The sequence below is a fragment of the Nanorana parkeri genome, unplaced genomic scaffold, assembly GCF_000935625.1.
Source record: "Nanorana parkeri isolate BGI_ZX_2015 unplaced genomic scaffold, ASM93562v1 scaffold1915, whole genome shotgun sequence".
Lineage (NCBI taxonomy): Eukaryota > Metazoa > Chordata > Amphibia > Anura > Dicroglossidae > Nanorana > Nanorana parkeri.
In genome coordinates, this window is record NW_017308183.1 from 233720 (window position 1) to 258176 (window position 24457).

Below are 24457 nucleotides of genomic sequence, written 5' to 3' on the forward strand. Positions count from 1 at the left end.
TTAAAAAGCGATTAAAAAGAAAATAAGAAACAAATAAGAAAATTATAAAAAACAAACAATAATAAGGTGAGAGTCCTCCCTCAGCCCTCTCCTAGCGCAGCAGTGTCAGTTCTCCCGCCACGCCGGCAGATGTCGCTGAGGGATACACCGCACACGGTTCTGACAGGTTGCGCTATCAACGTAGCTCCATTCCTGGCTTGATGGGCTCCCTAGTTCTGCAGCTACAATAACCATTCTCTCCTTTCCTACCATGCTGTGCTAGTCTCTAGTTCTGCAGCTGCAACATCGATCTTCTGCCATCATATGCTGGGCACCCTAATTCAGCAGTTACCAATCTTCAGCCTTGGCCGCTGGGCTCTGTAACTTGCCCCACTCTAGAGACATAACCCTGCACGGAGCTTATAGGCTGCACTTCCCCGGACTCGGGGTGTACATGTTGGTCCCCCAGTCAAAGAAGCACCAGGTCCAGGAGTACGGGCAGTAATTTATGAATAATTTGTAATATAATTTCTTTTTTTTTTCTTACTTAACTGGTTTGGGGGCAGCTTTTTTGGTGCCCCCCTGAAAAGTGCCGCCCTAGGCAAATGCCTAGTTTGCCTTGCAGTAGATACACCCCTGGTCCCGGCCCTAGAAAGGTTGAGAACCACTGATTTAGAGTATTTTTAAGTTTATTTTTTAGTCCTCGCTTTGAGCCTTTGTAATTATACAAACTGCACAAACTTATGTATGTATACTGCATATATCAATGTAAATGCATTGTAAACAAACTGATTAAGTAGGCTAAGCAAGACAATCTCTCAGTTTTATGGTTTATATGATACCCAATGCATGGTTTTGAATGCAATTTGTATTGTTATATTTAAATAAAATAGAAGATATTAACTTTTAATAAATATAGTTGTATATGTACCATGAAAGTCCATGGTGTGGGCGACATCTGATGCATGCACAGCGTCAAGAGTACCTCCTCTACTACCATGTTATCCTGAAGCGATCCTATACAGCTGCAATACCTTTTGCTTGGCAGTTTCACCTTCTAAAGTGCCCCCGTTCAATGAGGTACCATCAGAATGGTGAAAATCGGCCAGGGATCGGGGAAAATCGAGGGGTGAGCGTCTGGCTAAGTATGGCCGTGTGGCGCTCAAAGATGGCGCAGATATCGAGAAACCTCATGATCTGGCAATGAAAAATGCAGACAAGCTCTCTCAACAGGTAGAATTTGCATTTTCTGGGCTTTCCGGAGGGCTCTGAAGGTCGGCAGCTGGAGATATTCATGGAGCAGTGGTTAAAGCAATTGGTGGGTGTGCAGGTTCTCTCTCCTCTTGTTGCCACTGAAAGAGCTTATCTAGTTCCCTTGCGCCCACTTCCACCGGGCTCGCCTCCTCGCCCTCTGTTGATCCGCCTGCTACACTACAAGCATAAAGAGAGCATTCTGCGTTCAGCTCGACAACAGAAAGATATTCTGTTCAACAGTAATCGCATTATGGTGGTCCTGGATTTTTCTGCCAAACGCAGAAACAACGTGCAGCATTTACAGCTATCAAACGTCGGCTGAGAGACGGGAATCTTCAACATAGCATGCTCCATCTGGCTAAATTCACTTCCTTTAAAAGTCCTGGATTGGTTGGATTGTCGTCTGCATACGAATCGCTGATACAGTGAGAATAAAAAATGTTTTGATCCCCTGCAGATTTTGTAAGTTTGCCCACTTACAAAGAAATGAAGGGTCTATAATTTAAACAGAGACAGAATATCAACCAAAAATTCAGAAAAAACACAAAACAAATGTTATCAATTGAGTTGCAGTTCAGCGAGTAAAAAAAGTATTTGATTCCCTACCAACCAACAATAATTCTGGCTCCCACAGACTGGCTACATGGTACACAGATTAGTCCTGTCAATTTGAGAAGGTGCTCCTAACGACAACTCATGATGTAGATAAAAGACACCTGTCCGCAGAATCACTTTCTTCCATTCAAACCTCACCACTATGGGCAAGACCAAAGAGCTGTCAAAGGACGATAGGGACAAGATTGTAGACCTGCACAAGGCTGGAATGGGCTACAAGACTATCAGCAAGAAGCTTGGTGAGAAGGAAACAACTGTTGGTGCGATTATTCGCAAATGGAAGGAATACAAGATAACCAATCACCCTCGGTCTGGAGCTCCATGCAAGATTTTGCCTCATGGGGTAAGGATGATAATGAGAAAAAAGTGAGGCATCAGCCCAGAACTACACAGGAGGAGCTTATGAATGATCTCAAGGGAGTTGGGACACCAGTCACCAAACAAACCATTGGTAACACAATACACCACCATGGACGGAGATCCTGCAACGCCCGCAAGGAAGGGAACCCATCTGAAGTTTGCCAATGAACATCTAAATGATTCAGAGAAGGATTGGGAGAAGGTTTTGCGGTCAGATGAGACCAAAATATGTACGGAGAGCCATTTCTGACCACTCCCCTATATTACTACATAACAAGGCCAGTGCCATTGGGTATTCACTCTTGGAGGATAGGTTCTCTGTGGCTGGATGAACCTTATATTCAATTTCAATGTCAGGATACGATTTTGCAATATTGGACTACACATGCCTTTATACAGGATGTCCCCTTATCGACTCAATGGGATGCCTTTAAGGCATTGGTGAGAGGGGAGTTAATGTCCAGTGTATAATCCTTCAGGATAGGTATTGAAGGGAAAAGGAGGATGGCTGAAGATTATTATTATTATACAGGATTTATATAGCGCCAACAGTTTGTGCAGCGCTTTACAATATAAGGAAGACATAACAATCACAATACAAATCAAGATGGTGAGGGCCCTGCCCGTGAGGGCTTACAATCTGTTACGAGGTGAATGTAAGGTCATGATTCCTGGAGAAAGACTCTTACAGCAAATTTTAAGAACATTACCACATATTTTCCCAGGTTGTAAATTGAGAGTCTCAGACAACAAACACAAGATTAGGACCGGCCATGGGGCCAGTTTGTGTTATAGTGAGATTGATAACCGTCATGTCTTACACTTAAACAAAGAACAAGAGACTTTGAATTTATTTTTCTCATTACTGTAAAAGAAAAAAAAAGGTTCATTATAAAAATTGCCTTAGATTTTGTACTATTAATTGCAAGAGATATTAGCAATAATTATTGTTTTATATTCTTACAATATTCAACCTACAGTCATTATATATTGTTTGGTTTTACTAATTGAAACATATCTCGTCAAATCTCCACATTTTGTTTTCACATTCTGTTGAGCTACTGATAAGCTACCAATTACATTCAAGAAGTTACATATTTTGTTACATTGATATTTTGAAATAATATCCTGTGGTTTTATTTTATTATCATCTGTGTTATCAATATTATTTCGATCCATATCCTTTGGTTGTCACCAATTGTATTTTGATTATTCTGCACTGATTTTTAGTTAATAAATATATATATTTTTGCACATTGTTGTTCTCATTTTGCATTCAAGCGCAAATAAAACAAACTCAAGTTATTTTGTTGATTTGTGGAAATAAGTTGGGAATCTCCTTAATTACAGATCCTCGCTTGTTTTCATAAATAGAAAACTGTTTATTTTATCAGTGTAAAGATTCTGACAGTGCTATTTCCTGGGGTAGGGGGGAACTGTTTTGATTATACCCCTGTATTTGCTTTTCCTTTTATACTTGGGATTGGTGATATACTGCTTGCCTGTTGTTTAAGTGATAACCTGTGTTTTACTTTGTGGTAATATGTAAAAAAATTCAATAAAAAAAAAAAACAGTTGACCCAAGGATGCCACCAGCATGTAGGGTAACTGACAGACATATTCTTCATTGGTGCACCTGAGGATTTGATGAAGGTGCTGAAGCACTCGAGTTAGAAGGGGTCTTCCAAACATCACACAGCGGGTTAGCTTGACCAGTGACCTAGATAAAGTAGCAGTGGGTACAGGTAGTGTAATTTGTTGGCAGATTCAACCTGGTGACTTGCATTTATTGTAGTTTCTCATTGCTCACATTAAATAGAGAGAAAAAAAAAAAAAAGCACACACTTTCTGGAAGCCCTGGCGTGAGTGCAAGAGTTACACAGGAGAAAAGAAGTACCCTACAATGCTTCAGATGGGCACAAGACTGCCAAGCTAAAGTTCCACAACCGAGAATCTGCGGAGGAGTAAGGTGGTCAGCGAGGTTTTCGACAGTTGGATTTCATGGTCTGCTGTCGTCTGCCGCCCCCCTCCTTCTTTCCCAGAGACAAAGCAAAGTTAGCAGTGAGTCCAAGTGGATACAAATGCAGCAGTGCATTTCTGAGGTTTGCAGAACATGGTGTGCCACTAAGATGCAGACATACTCATCCGAAGAAAGGAAAGAGGCTTCAGTAAATTTCCAAGGTTTGGTGGCCATGTTGTGACACTGAACATGCAGGGATTTTCCAAGATCTAGGGATCTGGTGTAACACTAAGCAGGATGGAATCTTCAATTTTGCAAGTTGGGACATATATCCTAACTAGGACATCTAGTGAAAAACAGAGACTGGCTGGCTGTGCAGGGTGGTATTACCCACAAGGAGGAGATAAGCCTTCTGATTTTTAGTGTTCAAACCGCTAGTGGCAGGGACTATACCCAGTGGTCTGTTAGGTCTCCCAATAAACACTAAGAGCAATAAAATGTATTGTTCTTTAATCCATTATGATCACGAAGCACATAAAAATATCTGCTCTGTAAATAACCACCACGATAATCATAAATCCTACCGTTAGCCACTGCCCAATTTCTTCTTTTTCCTTCTGAGCTGGGTCCACCTTCTGAGCCAAACCAAGACCTTCCTTAGAGTACGCTTTTGTCTTTGTTTCACGTTCTACTACCTTAAACCTTTCCATTTGCTGTAAATATAAAGATGAGATACTTTTTGTTAAATTCACATACAATTATGTAAAAGATAACATCTTTGTCAATTTTTAAACTAGCAAATACATGACCCTTCCAGAACAGGTACTGTTGGGAATATTACAAACAATGCACAAGTGGTGTCCGAGCAGGCAGTATGTACATGTGGAGTGTAGAGAGTAATGCAGTGGCAATATGTGCAGAAGAGGAGTGCCAAAGGGTATGACAGAGGGCAGTATGTGCAGGAGGGAAGTGTGAAGGGTATGATAGCAGGCAATATGTGCAAGTGAGCAGTGGAGAGGGCATGACAGTGAGCATTATGTGCTGGAGAGGAGAGGAGAGCAGAGGGTATGATAGTGGAAAAAATGTGAAGCAAAGGAATGTGGAGAATATAAGGCCAGCGTGTGTAGGGGAGGATTGAGGAAAGTATGTCAATAGGCAGCATGTATTGAAGAGAAATGAATATGATAAAAGGCAGTGCAGTTGACTCACAAAACAGGATTTTTGACTTCCTGGAAATTACTTTTATGGAGTGCATTAAGGGAAAATGTCTGAAGGATTTTGAGATGTATGGATTATACTGCTGCCTAAAGGAGATTGGACACTGACAAACAAAAAGGCACCAGCCAGCATAACTCCTCCAAAGCCCACAAGGCTTCAGTTTGGGGCAAAAGCAGTAGTAGGAGTGATCACAAGTCAGAGGGGTGGGACCTGTGTCCCTTGATGAACTCCAAGAAAATAATTTTACGGTAGATAAAAAAAAGTCTTATTTATTAATTAAATGTAATAAGGAGCACAGGGTCAGAAACATTCTGAGAAGTATGGGATGTCCAAAACTAGTCCAACTGAGGGACAGGATATACAGCAAACAAAATAACAAACCGACAAAACCAGGGAACAAAAATTGGGGGCTGGTTGAGGCCTAAAGGACTTTACTTTCGAAAAAAGCATCAGATGAGGCCTGAACATCCACCTGGTAAAACTTAAGAACGTGTGAACTTCTGAACAGGCGACATCCCTGCATATCTGGGAAATGGATGCCTGATGCTGAAAAGCCCAAGAGGCACTCACTGATCTAGTAGAGTCCACCTTGCCAAGAAAAAGTGGAACCCTATTCCTAAGTTTAAGCCTAGATAGTGAGCTGCCTGAACCACATAGAAATGGTGAAAGACTCAGGCATTCCCTAACGGGGAACCTCAGGAATGACAAAGAGGGCACTGGTTATCCTGAAGGAAGATATGGTTAAGATCAACTCAAACTGCTCATACCTCATTCAAACAATGGAGGGAAAACTCATTAGAATGTTCTGAAGCACTACAAAGATGGATTTATAGGTGGAAAAAAAGGGGTCCTAGGAGTCAAGACAACCTTGTCAATGGGGTTTTCTACTAGAGAGCCACTAACTTGTCTAGCAATGGAAGCCACCTTGTAGGTGAAAGTGGACAGAGGAATATCTCTAAGAATCAAAGGGTGGTTTCTGAAGAGCTGATACAAGCAGTTTAAGATCTTACAGAATCTATGGTAGTATAGGGAGTAATATGTGAGCAAAGCCTTGCGTTCCCCAGAGAATAAGAGGGTAATGGTCTTTGAAAGAGAATTGCTAGATCAATGTGGTGATATCCTACATGTGTAGCGCAATCGTCATTTTTACACATAGGTGCACCCGGCTTGCGTTTCCATAAGTATGCGCGCAACTCAGGGGCGTGGGGGGACTTAATTGTTTTAGGGGGTATTTTTGACTTTATTTTTTTTAATTTCTTTTCTTAACTTCATTGCCATCATATCGGGGGGAAGGGGGCTCTCACAAGCCCCCTATATGATAGAACATTAGAGATGACAGGATCTCTATAAAGGTGACATTAGGGATTTATCAGACCCCTAGTCTCACCCTTCCACTTCAATAACTTTAGATGGGGAATGACAGCTGCCTGCTGAGGCAGCTGAATTTAAACACAGCAGTCAGTGGCCGGGAGCAATACCCAGTCTACTATTGGCCATTTCAATTTGCAATAGCAGGCTGGCTATTGCACCCACCCATATGCTATCAGCAGAGGAGGGATCTGAAAGAGAGTTCTCCTTCAGGTCCTCCTCAGCTAATTGACAGCATGTAGTGGGCGGGTGCAATAGACAGACTGCTATTGCAATTTAAACTAGCTAACAGCAGGCTGGCTATTGCTCCCGGCCGCTGGACTCATCGCAGGCTTTCTAGCGCTGGCAGTTGATCGGAAGAGGGGGCAGCAGCAGGGGAGTATCTGCACAGCAAACAAGGCATTAGCCTTGGGCAGCACTTTCCAGGAGGGCCGCAATAAACGCTGCCCCCAAACAAGTGAGGCAGAGCCTCACCTGCCATTACTGGTATCAGTATCAATACCGGTATTGGTGCCAATATTGGGCATTTACACGAGTACTCATGAAAATGCCCCGCTACTAAGTGCCGATACCGTGCTTTAAATTTTTAAATAGAAGAGGCTGCCATAAGTTCCCGCGCTTGCTGGGGACCTTACGGCAGCATTCTGGGGACCTCACAGCGACTGTATACAGTGCCAGCGGCCACACATCTCGTCTTTCAAAGGTAACCCCGCCACCCGCAACTGGCCAAAAGAGCCTCAGGACCCCAGTGAGTGTTGCACAGCCCACCACAAGACGCTGCACAGCCCACACTGAGAGCCCGGAGACATCAGGCTGCCACCCTGGAGCAACACATGTACGTAGCTTTATATTATTCTGTATTGCTGTATAATGTATTGCTGGGATTTGTAGTCCTTGGTATTCTGCACTGCTAATAGCGCAACCTGCCTGAAGCTGGATACAGCATGCACGCTGTATTCAGTGACTGGCAGGTTATGAAAAATGTCTTAAACAGGTAGGGGTGGGGTAAATTTAGATAGCGGGTGCCCAAGTTTAGTCTTGCCTAGGGCAGCACAAAAAAAACAAAAATACACCACTGATGGGGGAGGGGGGGGGACGCAGTCATAGGTCGACAGCGGTCTCTCCTGCTCGCTGGAAGTGGGCTGCAGCGGTCTGTCCCCCTTCCGACCCCCACTGCCTCTGCTGATCCAGGCGGGGGAAAGAGCAGCAGGAATTGAAGGTGACGGACCGCAGCATGCAGCGGGAATGAAAAGAGGGAGGGGGAACAGAGCTGGTGCAGCAGCAGTGGGTGTGGGGGGTTAGGATAGAGGTTTGGAGTTCTCCTTCCTGCTGACCACTGGCTGCAGGGGTCAGTGTCCCCTCCGAACCCCAGCAGTGGGGATCAGAGGGGACACAGAGCCCATGAAACACTGGCTCCCAGCGGGAACAAGAGAAGTACACACAACTAATCGGTGAGAAAAGTTGACGACAATCCTCATTATCGATTATCAACAATAAAATCAATTGGTTGTTGCAGCCCTACTCAGGACCTAAGAGTTGCCAGCCATGCCGTTAAAGTCAGTGACTGTGAAGCACAGTGGCAAATTATTGTCCTGGTCCTAGTAACAGAAGATTGGGGTAATCAGGAAAAGCCCCCAGGTCAGCGTACCAAATGCTCCTGGGCCAGTTCTATGTAAGGAGCATCACCGGAACATTAGTCGGCTTTCGATTAGTTGCCCCTGTTCGCGGCTCCACACACGCCACGCCGCATGCTTCATGCCTTACGCCGCACCTCCTCCCCACCTCACCCAGCTCTGAGCTCTCTCCCGCCGCTGTCCGCCAAGACGATCACCACGTTGCAGGGAGTCTGCAGAGTGGGGGAACGAAGTTCTCGGGCAAGAAAGTAAAGTTGCTTGCAGGTAAGACTGCCTGCACTTTCCCCCCCCACATGCTGTATAAATCTATTGCTGGGATAGTTATTGGTTGTATTCCTCTATAGCTGATGGTACATTGCGCTGTATATTATTCATCAGCTATAGAGGAATACAAATCCCAGCAATACATTATACACTGCATGTATAATGTATTGCTAGGATTTGTTGTATTAATCTAAAGCTGGTGGTATTCTGCGTGCATTGCGCTGTATATAATGTAGTATTCCCAGGATTTGTTGTTTTCCTCTAAATCTGGTGGTATTCTGTGTGCATTGCGCTGTATATAATGTATTATTCCCGGGATTTGTTGTATTGCTCTATAGCTGGTGGTATATCCTGCATTGGTCTGCATATCACATATCATGAGCTATATAGGAATACAAATCCCAGCAATACATTATACACTCTGGGGGGAATTTATCAAAGCAATAACGACAGTTTTAGCCTCATTTTTTTTATGTGCAAATTTTTTTCTTTTAACATGTGCCCCTGTTTTCACCTGACCTTGCACTACTTCTGCAACTGCACGTTTTTTGCTTGTTTTGCCCAAAGCATGCACTACTTTTCCAACTGCATGCTTTTTGCACCTGTTTTGACCAGAGCTTGCACTACTTTTTCAACTGCACGTTTTTTGCACCTGTTTTGAGGCTGTATGAAACTGGAGCATCACCTAAGAAAACAATCACAACTTAACTACCTCCCGGCCAGCCGCTGTGTATACACGGCCGGCCGGGAGCTTCTTGGAAGTAACTGGGCGCGTATACACGTCCTGTTACATCAGCCCCGCTCGGGCGCGCCGCGTGGGAAATCCCCGCTATTTGAAAAGAGGCAGCGATGCCCGTTAATATACACGCGATCCGCCGGCTATAGAGCCGGCAGATCGCTTGTATGAGGCCCCGAGACGTGCACCCCCCTCCGTGGCTCTCCCCCTCCCGCTGTCAAACCGTACGCGAGCTCCCTCCGGTCCCCTCTCCGCTGTCAGAATGCGGAAGTGGTGTATATTACATCACTTCCGCATTCTCGTGTCACTCTCCAGCTTCAGATGCTGGAGAGAAGCTGATGAAGCAGATCTCTGCTTCATCAGCTTCTTCAGGGGGGTCCTAGGTGACATTAGGGGTCTTGGAGACCCCTGATGTCTCCATAAAGAGGACCTGTCACCTCTTTATGGAGACACCAAATTTTTAAGCTTGACATGTTTGGTGTCTATTTACCCGATGTGACCCCGTCTTTTATATTTTACCAAAAAAGTGGGTAATATTAGTTGTTTTATAACATAATGTTAAAAAAACCTATTTTTTTCCAAAATTTTCAGTAATTTCTCCTGAATATAGTAAAAAATAAAACCCGCAGTGGTGATTAAATACCACCAAAAGAAAGCTCTATCTATCCCAAAAAAATGGTATAAAATTAATTTCAGTACAGCGTTGCATGACGGAATAAATGTCAGTCAAAGTACTGCAGCGCTGAACACTGAAAAATGGCCTGGCCAGGAAGGGGGTCTAAACACCTGGTCTTCAAGTGGTCTTCTTTACACCTGGTCTTCATATTCCATCAGAATCTCCAAACAGCTGTACTGCATATCCGCAGATTGCAGCGGACTAAAACGTGAACGTGAGGGTCACTATGTCGCCCAGAAGAAGGGACCCTGCGTGGCCCCGAAACGCTGGCTGTTTGACGCATGTGATGATTGAATAAAAAGTGCTTTACTTCTTGCATATATCATCGAGTGCTGGTGACTTCTATTGTGGATTGTATCTGACACGATTTCATATTATTAGCTGCTCGCAGTTCCCAATTACCGTTTGTTAAGCGTAGGTAGCAAAGGTTTTAATCTACTTTTTTATGCACTTCCCGTGGACACATGCAGTTATCGTTTAATAAAGACTGTGAAAAAGTCAAAACTTGATATGGATATCTCCTATGTTTTGGTTTATTTGTTCTTCATTTGTGATTGATTTTCATGAAAAAACTTTATGATCTACAGTTTGTAAAATTATTTGTAGAATAAAAATGTTTAAGACACATTTTACTATTCTACTTCTTGATAGTTCGTATTTATTTTTTTGGCTGTAGCTATAATCATTCTTAACTCAAGTGATGTCAGTCCATATTAACCTGTCTTGTTACCTGTGTAGTGCGAGTATGCTTCAGCCCTGTTAATGGAGTTCATAAAATTAAGCAGCACAAATGTTAATTTTTACAGCACAAGCGTAGCACTAACCAACCAGCCCGGTTTTGTGTCTTTTGGCTGTTGCGGGGTGAAGGGGGGGCTGGGGATGTCATCTTAAAAAAAAAACCAATTGCTATTATCTTACAAATAAAAGCAGCACAAATGTTAATTTTTACAGCACAAACCAGCACAAACCAACCAGTCCAGTTTCGTGTCTTTTGGCTTTGGTGGGGGACTGGGTGACCTTTAATAAATGGTTAATAAGTCGAAAACGAAAGGAGGTAGAATGAAGATTTAAATGGCACAAACCAGCACTAACCATCCAGCCTGGTTTTGTGTATTTTGGCTGTGGTGGGGGGCTGGGTGACCTTTGGTGACCTTTTAATAAATGGTTAATAACTTGACAACGAAAGGAGATACAATGGAGATTTAAACGACACAAACCAGCACAAATGTTAGTGCTGGTTAGTAATCCTCATCAATGCAGCATGTTGATCAAGGTGAGGCTGTACTCGAAAAGACTATGTGTTAAGCCTCCAAGTATGATTTAAATGTATTGCAGAAGCAATTCATAGTTTGTGTCTGGTACATGCAGTACAGTTAGAAAGAATCATCACATCTTAGTAATAGAGGCATGGATCATTGCTGAATCTGCATGCTGTACATGAACAAATCAGAAGTTGTTCCTAAAGCTGGATGTAACTGGGCGTGTATACACGTCCTGTTTCATTCGCCCGGTCGGGCTCGCCGCGTGCGGGAAATCCCCGCTATTTGAAAAGAGGCAGCAATGCCCGTTAATATACAAGCAATCCTTGTATATTATAAGATGTCTGTTCATGGGGCTATGTCAGACAAGGGCCACCTGTGGATTAACATACATCAAGGGAACACGTTAATCAGCAGGAGTATCGGTATCGGAGGCAAGTATTGGAGCATTTGGGCAAGTATGAGTACTCGCCCAAATTTTCAGTATCGGTGCATGCCTAGTAAGCAGTTGAGTGACCATTTCATTTATTGCAATATGCAACTTTAGCAGTGTCTGTATGACAGCTATCTACATATGCAAAATCCAGCTTTAGAAACAACTAACAGATAGACAGATAAGGTAACTCCCGCACATGCGCACAGGAGTTAGTTTGTCTCAGAGAATCCTGCAGAGACTGTGCACCGAGCTTTGCATGCACGGCTCAGTTTAAAGGAGCATAAAAGTGCTGAAAGCAGGAAAGAGGATCTATGACAGAAGAGACTTACACCGTCTCTTCTGCGATATTAAAGGAGAACTATGGCGTTAGGGCTTTTCCCCATAGTTCTCCTTAGGGTAACGGGAGGATATAAACTAGCGTCCTCCCGTCACCCTAAGCTCAGTACACCGCGAGCTACAGCTCGAGGTATACTGAGACGCCGCAGCTGAAGCGGATTCCGACAATTATGTCTGGATCCGCCCAGCTGCGTGACAGCTGGCTCTGCCTATCTAGAGGCAGAGCCAGCTGTACCCGCCCGTTCCGCCAGTCAGCGCTGGAGGATCGGAGTGGGGAGGGGGGAATCCAGCCACTCCAGTGTCACGGCAGAGAGCTGTGACAGGATCGAGAAGTGAGCGAATGCCGGTATGTGTTCGCTCACTTCCCGATCTACTGAGCCAACCTGTGACAGTCTCATTGTCACAGGTCGGCTAGAACTATGAGGTGAGTGAAAAGCACTCGCCTCATAGTTCTCCTTTAAGCCTGCCTGTCAGCACTTTTTAAAAATAATGTTATAACATCCGCTTTGCCATCTTGTATTATAACAGAGCTCTGCGGGTAAGCAACTATGGTGTTTTAACTAGGTTTGTGCAGTTTCATTTATCTAAAACTGCAATAAATAAGATTTTCTGTACTCCCTGAATAATCCTTTTCTCTGAGTTCATTGAAGGACCGAGCTGAATCTTCATTTAACGTAAGAATTATACTGCTACCTGCAAGAGTAGGACACTAGGCAGAAATAAACAACAAGCACAACTCTGGGGGCAGCCCCTACTAGTGATATCTCCACTTGACAGTGTCCCACTCATGGCACCTCTAAAGCAATTAAATATTGAGCCTTATGTACGCCCACATAATCAGGGGCTGTAGGATCGTTCAATTGGCATAAATTACCTGTGCCGATCAATACATTGCCCTAGTGAGGCAGATGAGCTGTAACCATCTTGTACTTATATAGCAATGTGAAAGTCAGATGGACTAGTGGTTATTCAAGTCCAAAACATGTAGCAACGACACATCCCAAGACAAAAAGTTCAAATGAAAAGTGCCGTATAATATAATGCAGTCAAAGCGAATATAGAGACACAGCTCACTCCGTATAAAGGCAGCTCACCTCCCCTTTGAACCGTATCCATTCAGATGTACCGATGGACATTCACACGGCCACATTTGCATGGATGATCAGACTCCTGGGAGTAAAAGGAACACTGTACAGTGTATAGCGAAATAGGATGGCCATCAGAAAGCACATGGAGCATGGGGTTTTTATGGCACATGATTTCCACTCCAGTGATAAACAGGTGTTTATCCACATAGGACTTCTTCAGAGCGGAGCATGGCCGAGTACAAAAAATCCTATTTTCTCTTCTGTTCTTTGAAGGACACAGCTGAATATTCATTTAACGGAAGGGACTTCCTAAAGCAGTAAGAACCAAGGGATGGGTAACCAAACAGGAACAGAAAAAAATAGCACCTTCAAAACTAAACAGCCACTAGTAAACATGCTGCTAAGACTCAGATCCACAGAAGCAACATGATCACCTTAAAACAAATAAAGGTGTGCACAGAGTACCAGCTCTAGTAGAATGGATTGAAACCAGAAGAGGCAGACTGACGCCCAGGGATGTAGACTTAAACCATAACTTCCATAAGCCACCTCAAAAAGATGGCCGTAGAGGCCGCTTCCCCTTGCATATGGCCCTTGAAGACACGAGTGGCCTTACAACCCGAATTCCAAAAAAAGTTGGGATGCTGTGCAAAATCTACATAAAAACAGAATGCAATGATTTGCATATCTCCTAAACCTATATTTTATTCACCATAGAAAATAGGAAACATCCAAAGTTTAAACTGAGAAAATTTACAATTTTAAGAAAATACGGTCATTTTGAAATTGATAGCAACAAAACACCTCAAAAAGTTGGAACAGGGTAACAAAAAGCTGGCAAAGTGGTACTAACAAGGAAGAGCTGGAAGAACATTTTGCAACTAAGTTACTAGGCAACAGGTCAGTGAATTTTTTAGGTATAAAAAGAGCATCTTAGAGTCAGTGTCTCAGACGAAAAGATGAGCAGAGAATCACCAATCTGTGAAAAGCTGCGTCTAAAATTGTGGAACGTTCAGCAACGTAAAATTGCAAAGACTTTAAATATATCATCATCTACAGTACATATCATCACCAAAAGATTACTAGAATCTGGAGAAATCTCTGTGCGCAAGGGACAAGGCCGAAACGCAATATTGGATGCCCATGATTTTCAGAACCTCAGACATCACTGCATTAAAAACAGCCATGTCCATCACAGAATCATGACTGCATGGGCTCAGGAATACTTCCAAAAATCAGTCTGTAAACACAGTTTGCTGTGCCATCCAAAAATGCAAATTAGAGCTCCCAATATTAAAGTTCTTGATTTTGTTTGTGAAATCCTGAGATGTGGTGTTGTGTATTTCCAACCAAAGGGGCAAGGACTCTGGCTAAGTATTTTGCCACGTTATAAGTCACAGAGTTTATGCTGCTGACCTTTGGCCTAAGAAGGATCCCATCCTTATGTATCTTCGGACGTCCTTATATACACAGAGGGGATTCACCAGGGTAGCGGCGATGATACATAGCCCGATCAATGGCTTTGTCCTTTTCCAGCTGTTGAAGTAGATCTATAGCTTTCTTCTTGTAACCACTGGTTAGGTCTCTTCTTAGGGCTTCATATGTGTTGTTATCATTCAGAAGTGCAGTCACCGTATCATCGTAGTCAGATGTATTAAGTACAACTGTACAGGATGGTGATACTCTTGTCTTTCTTCAGGGATGTGACCTCCCTCCTTTCTTGTGTAGTCAGGTTTGACGGAGGTGGTTTGGCACTGGCCAGGGCTGCAGACACTTTTAGGCGAAGTTGTTCAGCCTCACCCTGTGGCACTTTGTTACTGTGGATCGAGGCCTCAGTGGCTGAGATAATATCCACTACAGGGATGGTTCTTGGTGCGATTGCGAAATTCAACCCTTTAGCAAGGACATCCATCTCGGGCTGGGTGAGAACCCTGTCTGTAAGGTTCTTCACCTATTTCTCTTTGTTCTGCAATGTCCCCCTTTCCTCCTTCTGCCTCCAAGTTATTTCCTCCCTAGTATGGCTGTTTCCAGTTCGGGATAACAAAATGGAGAACTTCTTCTGTTGCCTCGCCTTGCCCTTAGTGTGCTGAGCTAGCTGTGCATGTACCTTGAAGTCTGTTACTGTTCTCTAAATATCAGCAGGTAGCTGAAAAATCAGGCTCTCTTCTAGTTGATTGATAGTATATTGTAAGGCATCATCTGTGAAATGGGTCTGCCATACACGTTCATTTAGCAATTGTTTCTGGGCCTTATGTAGCATCCGCTTGGCTTTGTGACCCTTTATTGTGGAGTACAAACGTATGCTGCAAGGTACCAACCCCTGTTGTCGGCATCTGAGGTTAAAGCATAGGTGGTAAAGCATAGGGGGGGGGACATCTATTGTCTGCCACATACAATGCTGTTTTAACACCTCTCTTTGGGCAGGTTAATAAACACCTCCAAGACCCCAATTATGCCAATGCAATCAACACCTGGTTGTGACTAACAGATATTTATTCCCAGATAATTTTTTGTACAAGTCATTCTGAATTGAGAAAGCTGGTTGGATGACCAGTGAAACGTCTTCAAGAAAAATACAGCAAGTCCAGTTGCCTTGACTTATTTTTTTTTACAGATAATGGTAAATTTCGAGTCGCCTGACCACAAAAGTTTTCCACCTTGCGACAGACCATTTTAAATGAGCTTTGGCCCAAAGAAGACAGCAGTGTTTCTGGATCATGTTCAGATATGGCTGCTTCTTTGCATGATGGAGCTCCAAGTTGCATTTTTGGATGGCACAGCGATTTGTGTTTACAGACTGATTTTTGGAAGTATTCCTGGGCCCATGCAGTCATGATTCTGTGATGGATTATGTGGATTGAGGCAACATTCACCATATTTATTCCCAGATAATTTTTTGTACAAGTCATTCTGAGTTGAGAAAGCTGGTTGAATGACCAGTGAAACGTCTTCAAGAAAAATACAGCAAGTCCAGTGGCTTTGACTTATTTTTTACAGATATACCATGGCCTGTATGAATGAGAACCTCCACAGAGAAATTTTACATTCTTTTAGTGCTGCAGGCTAAAGGAGAGAGGGACTTTGCAGCTTATCAGTACTTTGTTCAAAAGCCTGCATCTCTGATGATATGGGGGTGCATTAGTGTGTATGGAATGGGCAGCTTGCACATCTGGAAACATATTTTCCAGGGAAGGCCTTGCATATTTCAGCATGACAATGCTAAACCGCATACTGCATCTATGACAACAGCATGTCTTCATACTAGAAAAGTCCGGATGCTTAACTGGCCTGCCTGCAGTCCAGACCTTTTACCAACTGGAAACATTTGGCGCATGATGAAACAAAAAATACGACAAAGATGATCCAGGACTGCTGAGCAGTTAGAATCCTATATCAGTCGGCATTCTCTCACACGCCACCTATTGGACGCTGCCAGAGCTTCGATCGCCTTATTGTGGAAACAAACCAGTCCTCCTACCAATACCATGGCTATTCAAGGTACTTGAGGTCCGGAAGACTTGACGGCAACCCTCAGAAACACTGAGAGGCAGTTCCTGACAACCTGGGGACCTTGGATTTACTTTCAACACTCGGCCCAATTCGTAAATCTATTGTCCGGGTGATTGCATGCATCCACGCCCTGGGACCATACTTGCCTTCCTGGACGGCTCCTTCTAGAGTAGCCCTCCTAGATGTGGATCCCTAACTCAGATGCAAACGGGGGTGAGACCTCCCTTGCAAGATGAAGAGCCACGGTGCCTTTGAAATGTTGTTTTTGGTACTTTCTATGCAGTCCCGCCTTTGGTAGCTTTCTCTAACAAGAAAATGTTGTACTGTAAACTAGATAAAAAGTGGTGATCTCGTGTAACTCGCTATCTTCTATATGCCAATATTCATGACTGTGTTTACTATGATGCACCTGTTAATAAAAGTCAATAAAGGAATTTAAGGGGAAAAAAAAGAATCCTATATCAGGCAAGAATGGAACAACCTTCCTCTCTTAAAACTCCAGCAAATGGTCTCCTCAGTTCCCAGACATTTACAGTGTTGTTAAAGGAAGAGGGGATGCTACACCATGGTAAACATGGCCCTGTCCCAACTATTTTGAGACGTGATGCTGCCATCAATTTAAAAATTACCTTATTTTTTTTCTTAAAATTGTACATTTTCTCAGTTTAAACATTTGGATAGGTTTTCAGTTTTCTCTTGTGAATAAAATATGAATTTACAAGATTTGAAATCATTGCATTCTGTTTTCATGTCCCAACTTTCTGGGAATTGGGGTTGTGCAAAGGGACTTCAGCAGAAGACAACTCGCACAGCACTATGCACATCCAGGCACATCAGGCCATCCCTTGAGATGCGCCAGACAGGGACAAATGGAAGGAAGTACGACATCCACATTGATGTGAAGCAGACACTACCGAAAGAAAAAGTAGGAACGTGGTCAGAGACGACCTCTTCCCAATGCCCGAACAAAAACAAGGGATAACTGACAAGGAAGTCATCCCAAAACCCCCAGGGCAAGAACATGGCCACCAGAAAGACCACATTCTAAGAAAAGCCAAGCCAAAAGGAGGCTTCTGAAAAGGTGAGACACGACATACAAACCCATGGAGATAAGACGAAGAACCCGGAGGCGCAACCAGACAATGGATGAAAAAACAAACCAGGAAATGCAAGCAAAGGAGCGCTGAAGAGACCGCCAAAGCAGAAACCTTAGGGTAAAACGCTGACCCACTCCCCTGAAAGAAAGCCAAGGCCCAGCCAATGAAAAGGCATGTGGTGATGACTGAAGAGACCCACACTATAAAATATAGGCCTCCTAAGCGTGACGACATCACCAGGAAGTAGACCTACAGGCCGCCGGGCATAGCAGATATCACAGAGGCAGGCAGTCCTCCATCCAAAAATTAAAATAAGGCAGCGGCAGACGATCCGATCGGACAGGAAGCCGCCAAGGAAAATCCACTACCAGGTGCACCAGGTCGCATACCAGGAACGATGAAGCCAATCCGGAGCTGCCAGAAAAACCGGGATCCTCCTGCCTTCAACCTGCCGCTGTAGCCCAAAAGAACTTTAGGGAAACGCATAAATAAGTCCGTATCTCACTGATGCCACCAGAGCCTCTGTTGTGTCTGCCAGAGGATCCAGAGCCTTGGAAATTAACTGTTTACGATCAAGCCCGAGAGGGTGTGGCTAACCCATGAGTGTGTGAGGATGTGTGTGCTCTGAGCTCCTGCACCCGCTACATCCACATCAACTAGCCGGTGTCTCGTAGATCCTGTAGCCGCCCTGGTTGGACTAATTAGCGGTCGTCTTGGAGTCTCTGTACCCGCTCTACTAGCATCAGCCTGCTGTCAATTTTATTTATCTTTCTCTTCTTTGACTGCCTGCTCTGCTCGCACTTGTCCGCTGGTATACCAGCAGAATGAAGAAGAGCAGTAAAAAGAAAAAAACCGGGCAGACAATTCAACCCTCCCAGTCGGCGAATAGAACAAACATTGGAACATTCTTCAACAAACAGGGAGCAGAGGAGTCAGCATGCACGCCACAAAAACAGCCTGAGGTCAGTGAGGACGGGAGAGTGATTTCACCTGCCAGCGTCTCTCCGTTAAGCAGTGAGACTGGGCAGACAGGCTGTGATGGATTTTAAGAGTCAGGCAGTGAAGTTATGGAGATGGAACTGCATGGTGCTATGGGGAAATACCTTTCTCAACTTCCCACTAAGAAAGATATTGAAATAATGCTTCATGCATAGAAGAATTACATAAGAGGGAAATGAGAGAGATTCGGACTAGCTTCCAGAAATTCCATGAACGGACAGAGGCATTGGAAGCAGTGGTCCCACAGATATTGACAGGGTATTCAGCTGTGTGTGTGGGAATGAAAGAGTACCATAATCTACTCCAGACTCTGAGATCACTTGCTGATGACCTGGAAGATCGACAGCGTAGGAACAATATCAAGATAAGAGGAATACCAGAGACAACAGGGTCAGAAGAGCTCTCAAGGTCAGTACAAGACATTTTCAATAAATTCCTGGATAACACAGAAATAGAATATATAGAGATGGATAGAGCGCACCGTATTCCAAATAAATATCGGACAGAGAAAGCACAGGCGCGAGATGTATTGTGCAGAGTGCATTTCTACAAACAAAGAGAAGGGATACATAAATTATAGTGGCGCTGTAATCACTTTGTTTGCAGATTTATCATGGAGAACTCTGACCAAAAGGAGAGCTTTACGCCCACTGACCCAAGCGCTGAGAGCTGCGGGTATTGCTTATCAATGGCGTTTTCCATTTAATTTGCGGGCAAGGAGAAATGGACAGGTGGATATTGTGCGCACAATAGAGGATGTACCGAGCTTCTCTAAAGTTTTGGGATTGCCAGCATTGCAAATGGGAGGCCTGGCCAGATCCTCCGGCACCGGATTTGCCCCAGGCCCCGGGGTGGGATCAATGGAAGTTGATACGGCCCAGAGGACCTCGGAAAGACGGGGAAGGGCAAGGCGAATCTGGAGATAATTGAAAATAGATGCGAGAACCTGTGTGAACTGAATAGTATAAAAATTAAGATTTATGAAAACCAATCTCCAAATAGACAATGAGAGACTATCGCTGTATAAAAATAGAGATATATTTGGGGTAATCAAGACCAACTGGGGTAGGGGAGAATATAGGAATTAATTACCTAAGAGAAATATGTGTATTTATGTGTATTTATGAGTGTTTTGCTTTTGGGTTTTCTTTTTTTTGGGGGGGGGTTTCCCCCCCTTTTTTTTTCTTCCTTCTTTCTTTCCCTCTCTGTAATAGGGAGGAGAGGGGAAGGAATCAAATAAGTAGGGTGTTCTGTGGAATACTTCTATAACTTGTTTGCGTATTGGGGAGGAGGGAATTACTCTGGGGTGGGTAACCATAGATTTGGGCCTTGGGGTGGTGGGAGAAGAGGGGGATGTAGAGTGAGGGGAGAGGGAGGAGGGAAATTATATAAATATGTTTTTTCTTTTCTACATAGCTATGTGTGTGTGCGTGTGAATGGGTATGTGTATGTGTGCAGGGCTCAAAATTTCAGGTCATGAGCTATCAACCAGGCCTGAAAAATTACTTGCCATCAGTTATCCTGCATAACACAAACAAACACACATAGGGCACAATGCACACCAGCACAATGCACGGGGCAGAAAACATTACACATACCGTCACAGCACAACGCACAAGGACATTACGCATACAGCCACAGCATTATGCACAGAGCATTAGACATTTCGCCACAGCACAATGCACAGAGCATTAGACATACCGCCACAGCACAATGCAGAGCATTACACATACCGCCACAACACAAGACATTAGGCATATAGCCGAAGCACAACGCACATGACATTGCAGCCACAGCACAACGTACATGACATTACACATGCAGCCACAGCACAACGCACATGATATTACACATGCAGTCACAGCACAATACACATGACATTATACATGCAGCCACAGCACAATACACAGGACATTACATATGCAGTCACAGCCCAACGCACAGGACATTACACATATGGCCAAAGCACAACACATAGGACATTACACATATAGCCACAGCACAATGCACAGGACATTATATATGCAGCCACAGCACAACGCACAGGATATCGCACATATGCGTACATCCATGATACACACATGGCACCCCGACCCATCTCTATGTCCCCCTCAATTACCTGCTGGCAGGGGCCGGACACTTGGGACTAACTCTGGTCCCATGCATAGCTATTGCAGCTTAGGCGGCATGAAGGGGACTTGCAGCATAGGAAGCTGTTGGGGCCCCTCTCGTGGTCTGCCAGTCCACCCCGGGTCTTCTCCTGTATTGCGACGTCCGTGGGGTACGGTGTTCTGTCGTTCCGTCGGACCCGTGACTTTATCAGATCGGACTGGGGTTGCGGGTCTGATGGGATGATGGAGCACTGGGGCACGGGACTACCGCAACAATAAAACCTAACCCAATACCCCCCACGTGACACACTTACCCATTGCTGCCACGGAGGCGCTGTAAAAGTGAAATTACAGCTCCCATAAACCTTGTGCGCAGGCAGGAGGTTATGCCGTCAATAGGATACAGGAGAGGACCTTAGTAGGGATGGCGACTGTCAAGCGGCCATCCTTGGCATGGGAATATGCTCGGCTGTGAGCAGCGGCGTACGGCAAGTTACCTAGGATCCCTCATGGAGTTGGGCACTAGGTCCACAACTGAGTGTCTGACTCAGTGTCTTTGTTTCCACTCGCCCCCTTGCGGTTTCCGCTTGCCGGTAGCGAGGGGGCGAGTGAAGATTTTGAGCCTTTATACGTTTGCATGTATGTGAGTGTGGGTAGATGGATTTTTCCCCTTTTTTTTTAATTAATTGAGGTTTTTGTAGTTTATTTGTTCCATATTCTAGTTGGGTCAAAGAGGTGTTATAGATAGAAATGGTTCTATAGGTTCTCAGAAAATGTGGATGGAAGTGGGTGCAGGAGAAACTCTAGACACAAACGGGCTGGGTGCTTCAACGTACCCGACTTTAAACATTATCACAAAGCAGCTCAATTAGTTAGGCTCCTAGACTGGACGTTCAATGCCTCCCATAAAGGATGGGTGACATTAGAAGTAGACTTGAGTAATACCCACCTCTCAGAATGTATCTGGACTTCACCATATACGCGGACACTGTCCCCTCTGACTTCCCCCCTCACGCTCGCCACACTTACAACATGGGATCGCTTACATAAAGCTCATGACTGGCCATACAATTCAGTTTTATTACCACTAACGGGCACGGATTTCTTCCCTCCCGGAAATAATGACCCCCTCTTTTCGACATGGACGGACTCTGACTGCTTGCGCCTAGAACACGTCCAAGGGACCTCACTCTCCCCTCTCCAGTCTCCGAGGGACAAGTGGGGCACCCATTCGATGGACTTCTGGAGATACAGACAACTACAACACTTTGTTATGTCTCTCCCGAAGCCACTACGGGTGATAGGTAACTTCCTGCCCTTTGAATCATTATTGGGGTCACCGACTCCCACAAGCCATGGTCTCTCTGTCATATACAAGATTTTGTCGGGAATTACTGGTGATCAGCCCCCGCCATACCTTGGGAAATGGGAACAGGAATTTCGAACACCCTTATCCCCTTCTCAGAGGTCCAAGGTGTGGCATATGTGCTCCTCTGCCTCCCCGGATAGCTACATGACGGAAGTCAACTTCAAACTTCTCGCTAGGTGGTATCAGGTACCTACCATCAACCGGGCAAACTCCCCGCTGTGTTGGAGATCATGCGGAGCTCAAGGCACGTATGCTCACTTACGGTGGGATTGCCCGCACAACAGTTCTGGGGGGGACGTCACCCGTCTCATTTCCACCATTAGCGGTATACATACACACTTGGGCCCCTGGCTGTGCCTCTTCCATCTTAACCCCCTTTCAATGCGCTCATATAAGAGATCGGTAATTCCCTTTATGCTCGATGCAGCGAAAGCTCTTATCCCCACACACTGGCGCTCAAACCAAACACCCACGGTGCCAGAGTGGTTGACACGGGTGGATCATTTGCGTCTGATGGAAGAACTCCATCACTCTAGTAAGGACACATATAGCACTTTTTACACGCCCTGGGCAAGATGGCTGCACTTTAAAACTCAGGATGAATATATCTCAATGCTATCCGCGTGATATGGTCTGCTTTAAAAACTGTTATTTTATTTTTCCTATTAGTAACTCTGTAAAACTGGCTATTGTCTCTTACCCTAACACACTATGCTTCCGGTAAAATGATTGTCAAGTTCCATTGAGGGGTTCCATCACTGTACTGTTATGCACTGTTTGGCCACATGCCACTTCAATAAACATTTTAATATGGAAATTAACTGTTTACATTACGATAATGACGGAAGGCCAGAGGAACCGCATCCAGAGTCTCCCACCTTTAGCAGATCTTCTGAAGAATCTCTGGATGAAGAGCCCATGGCCCTTGATCCAGACCCCGATGACTCAGACAACCCACCTGCCATTCGTCCATGCCTGGAATGTAAAGCGTGGACAGAGCTGGAACACGATTCTACAACCAGCGGAATATATGAGATACCTCCCCGAGGAGTGACACGCACCTCCCCGAGGAGTGACACGTGCCACGACCATGCCATTGTCCGACCGAACCCTGACAGGGTGCGTGCACAGAAGAACTGTCCAACGAAGAAGGATAGAGGATTGGTAATTTAGGCTCCTCACTGGTCCAGTGGCCCTAAACAGATCACTATCTGGTCCTCCACCCCGCAGCTAAGGCTAGCGTCCGTCACCACAAACATCCAATGGCCCAGCAGAAAAGACATCCTGCTTTACAGCACTTGAGAGCAGAGCCACCACACCAGATAGACCAGGGAGAATTACTTAGCCACATCTGCCTGTCAAACAACAACGGGGACTTATACCAGGGAAAGGAGGAGTTGTCACTGTAAAAACAAGGGCAGTTCAGAGCACACAGGCCCTCCTGAACAAGGAAACCAGCAGACCAAGGAACTCACACACAGGTGCGCAGCGACTTCCGAAGGCACAAAACCCAGACAAAGCACGGCCTGGGCCCTCCGACGCCTTTCTGGAGGCAAAAACACCCTGGCCTGAATCACGTCCAAGAGCAGGTCCAAAAGATCCCAAACAGAGAGATGGCACCAGTAGGTGGTGCAGGACATCAAGACCTGAGTGAACACAGTAACCACCAGATCGACCTCCAGGTAGAAACGAGACCCTTTCGGTGTAGGAAGTCATCCTCATTAGCCACAAACAAGATCCCCTGATGTCACAGTAGGGAAACCACTGGGGCCAACATCTACAAACTCCATGCAGTTAGTGCCATGGCTCAGAGTTGAACCAGGGACCCCTGTTCTGGAAGGCAGAAGCACTAACCACTAGGATTCCATGCTGACTGAACAAAAAAGAGCTCCAAAAAGCTCCTTCCCCACAGCAAGGCGGACTCATATTGAACTTCCGAACCTAGGCGAAGACTGAATATCCGATATTCAGTCTTCGTCTAGGTTCGGAAGTTCAATAGCTTATTTCTAGTGTAAAGGTGACACTGGGGGTCTTTTGGACCCCCAGCATCACCTTAAAGAGTACCTGTCACCACCATCTGCTATCACATGGGGGGGCTTGTAAGCCTCCCTATGTGATAGCAGTCAAAGTACAGTAAAAAAAACAAAAAACAAAAAACAAACACAGTTTTTAAAAGTAAAATAAAATA

The 24457-nt window shown here is 44.7% G+C and overlaps 1 protein-coding gene across 1 annotated transcript in view; it reads right to left on the minus strand.

Annotated features, from left to right (window-relative positions):
* Positions 1-24457, minus strand: part of CNOT3 (CCR4-NOT transcription complex subunit 3) — a gene marked incomplete at its 5' end in the record, with an annotated part of 216828 nt that overhangs the window by 185359 nt on the left and 7012 nt on the right. Inside the window, one exon of the mRNA XM_018572047.1 lies at positions 4753-4881. Within this exon, the coding sequence (XP_018427549.1) occupies positions 4753-4881 (129 nt within the window). The remainder of the gene's footprint in view (positions 1-4752; positions 4882-24457) is intronic.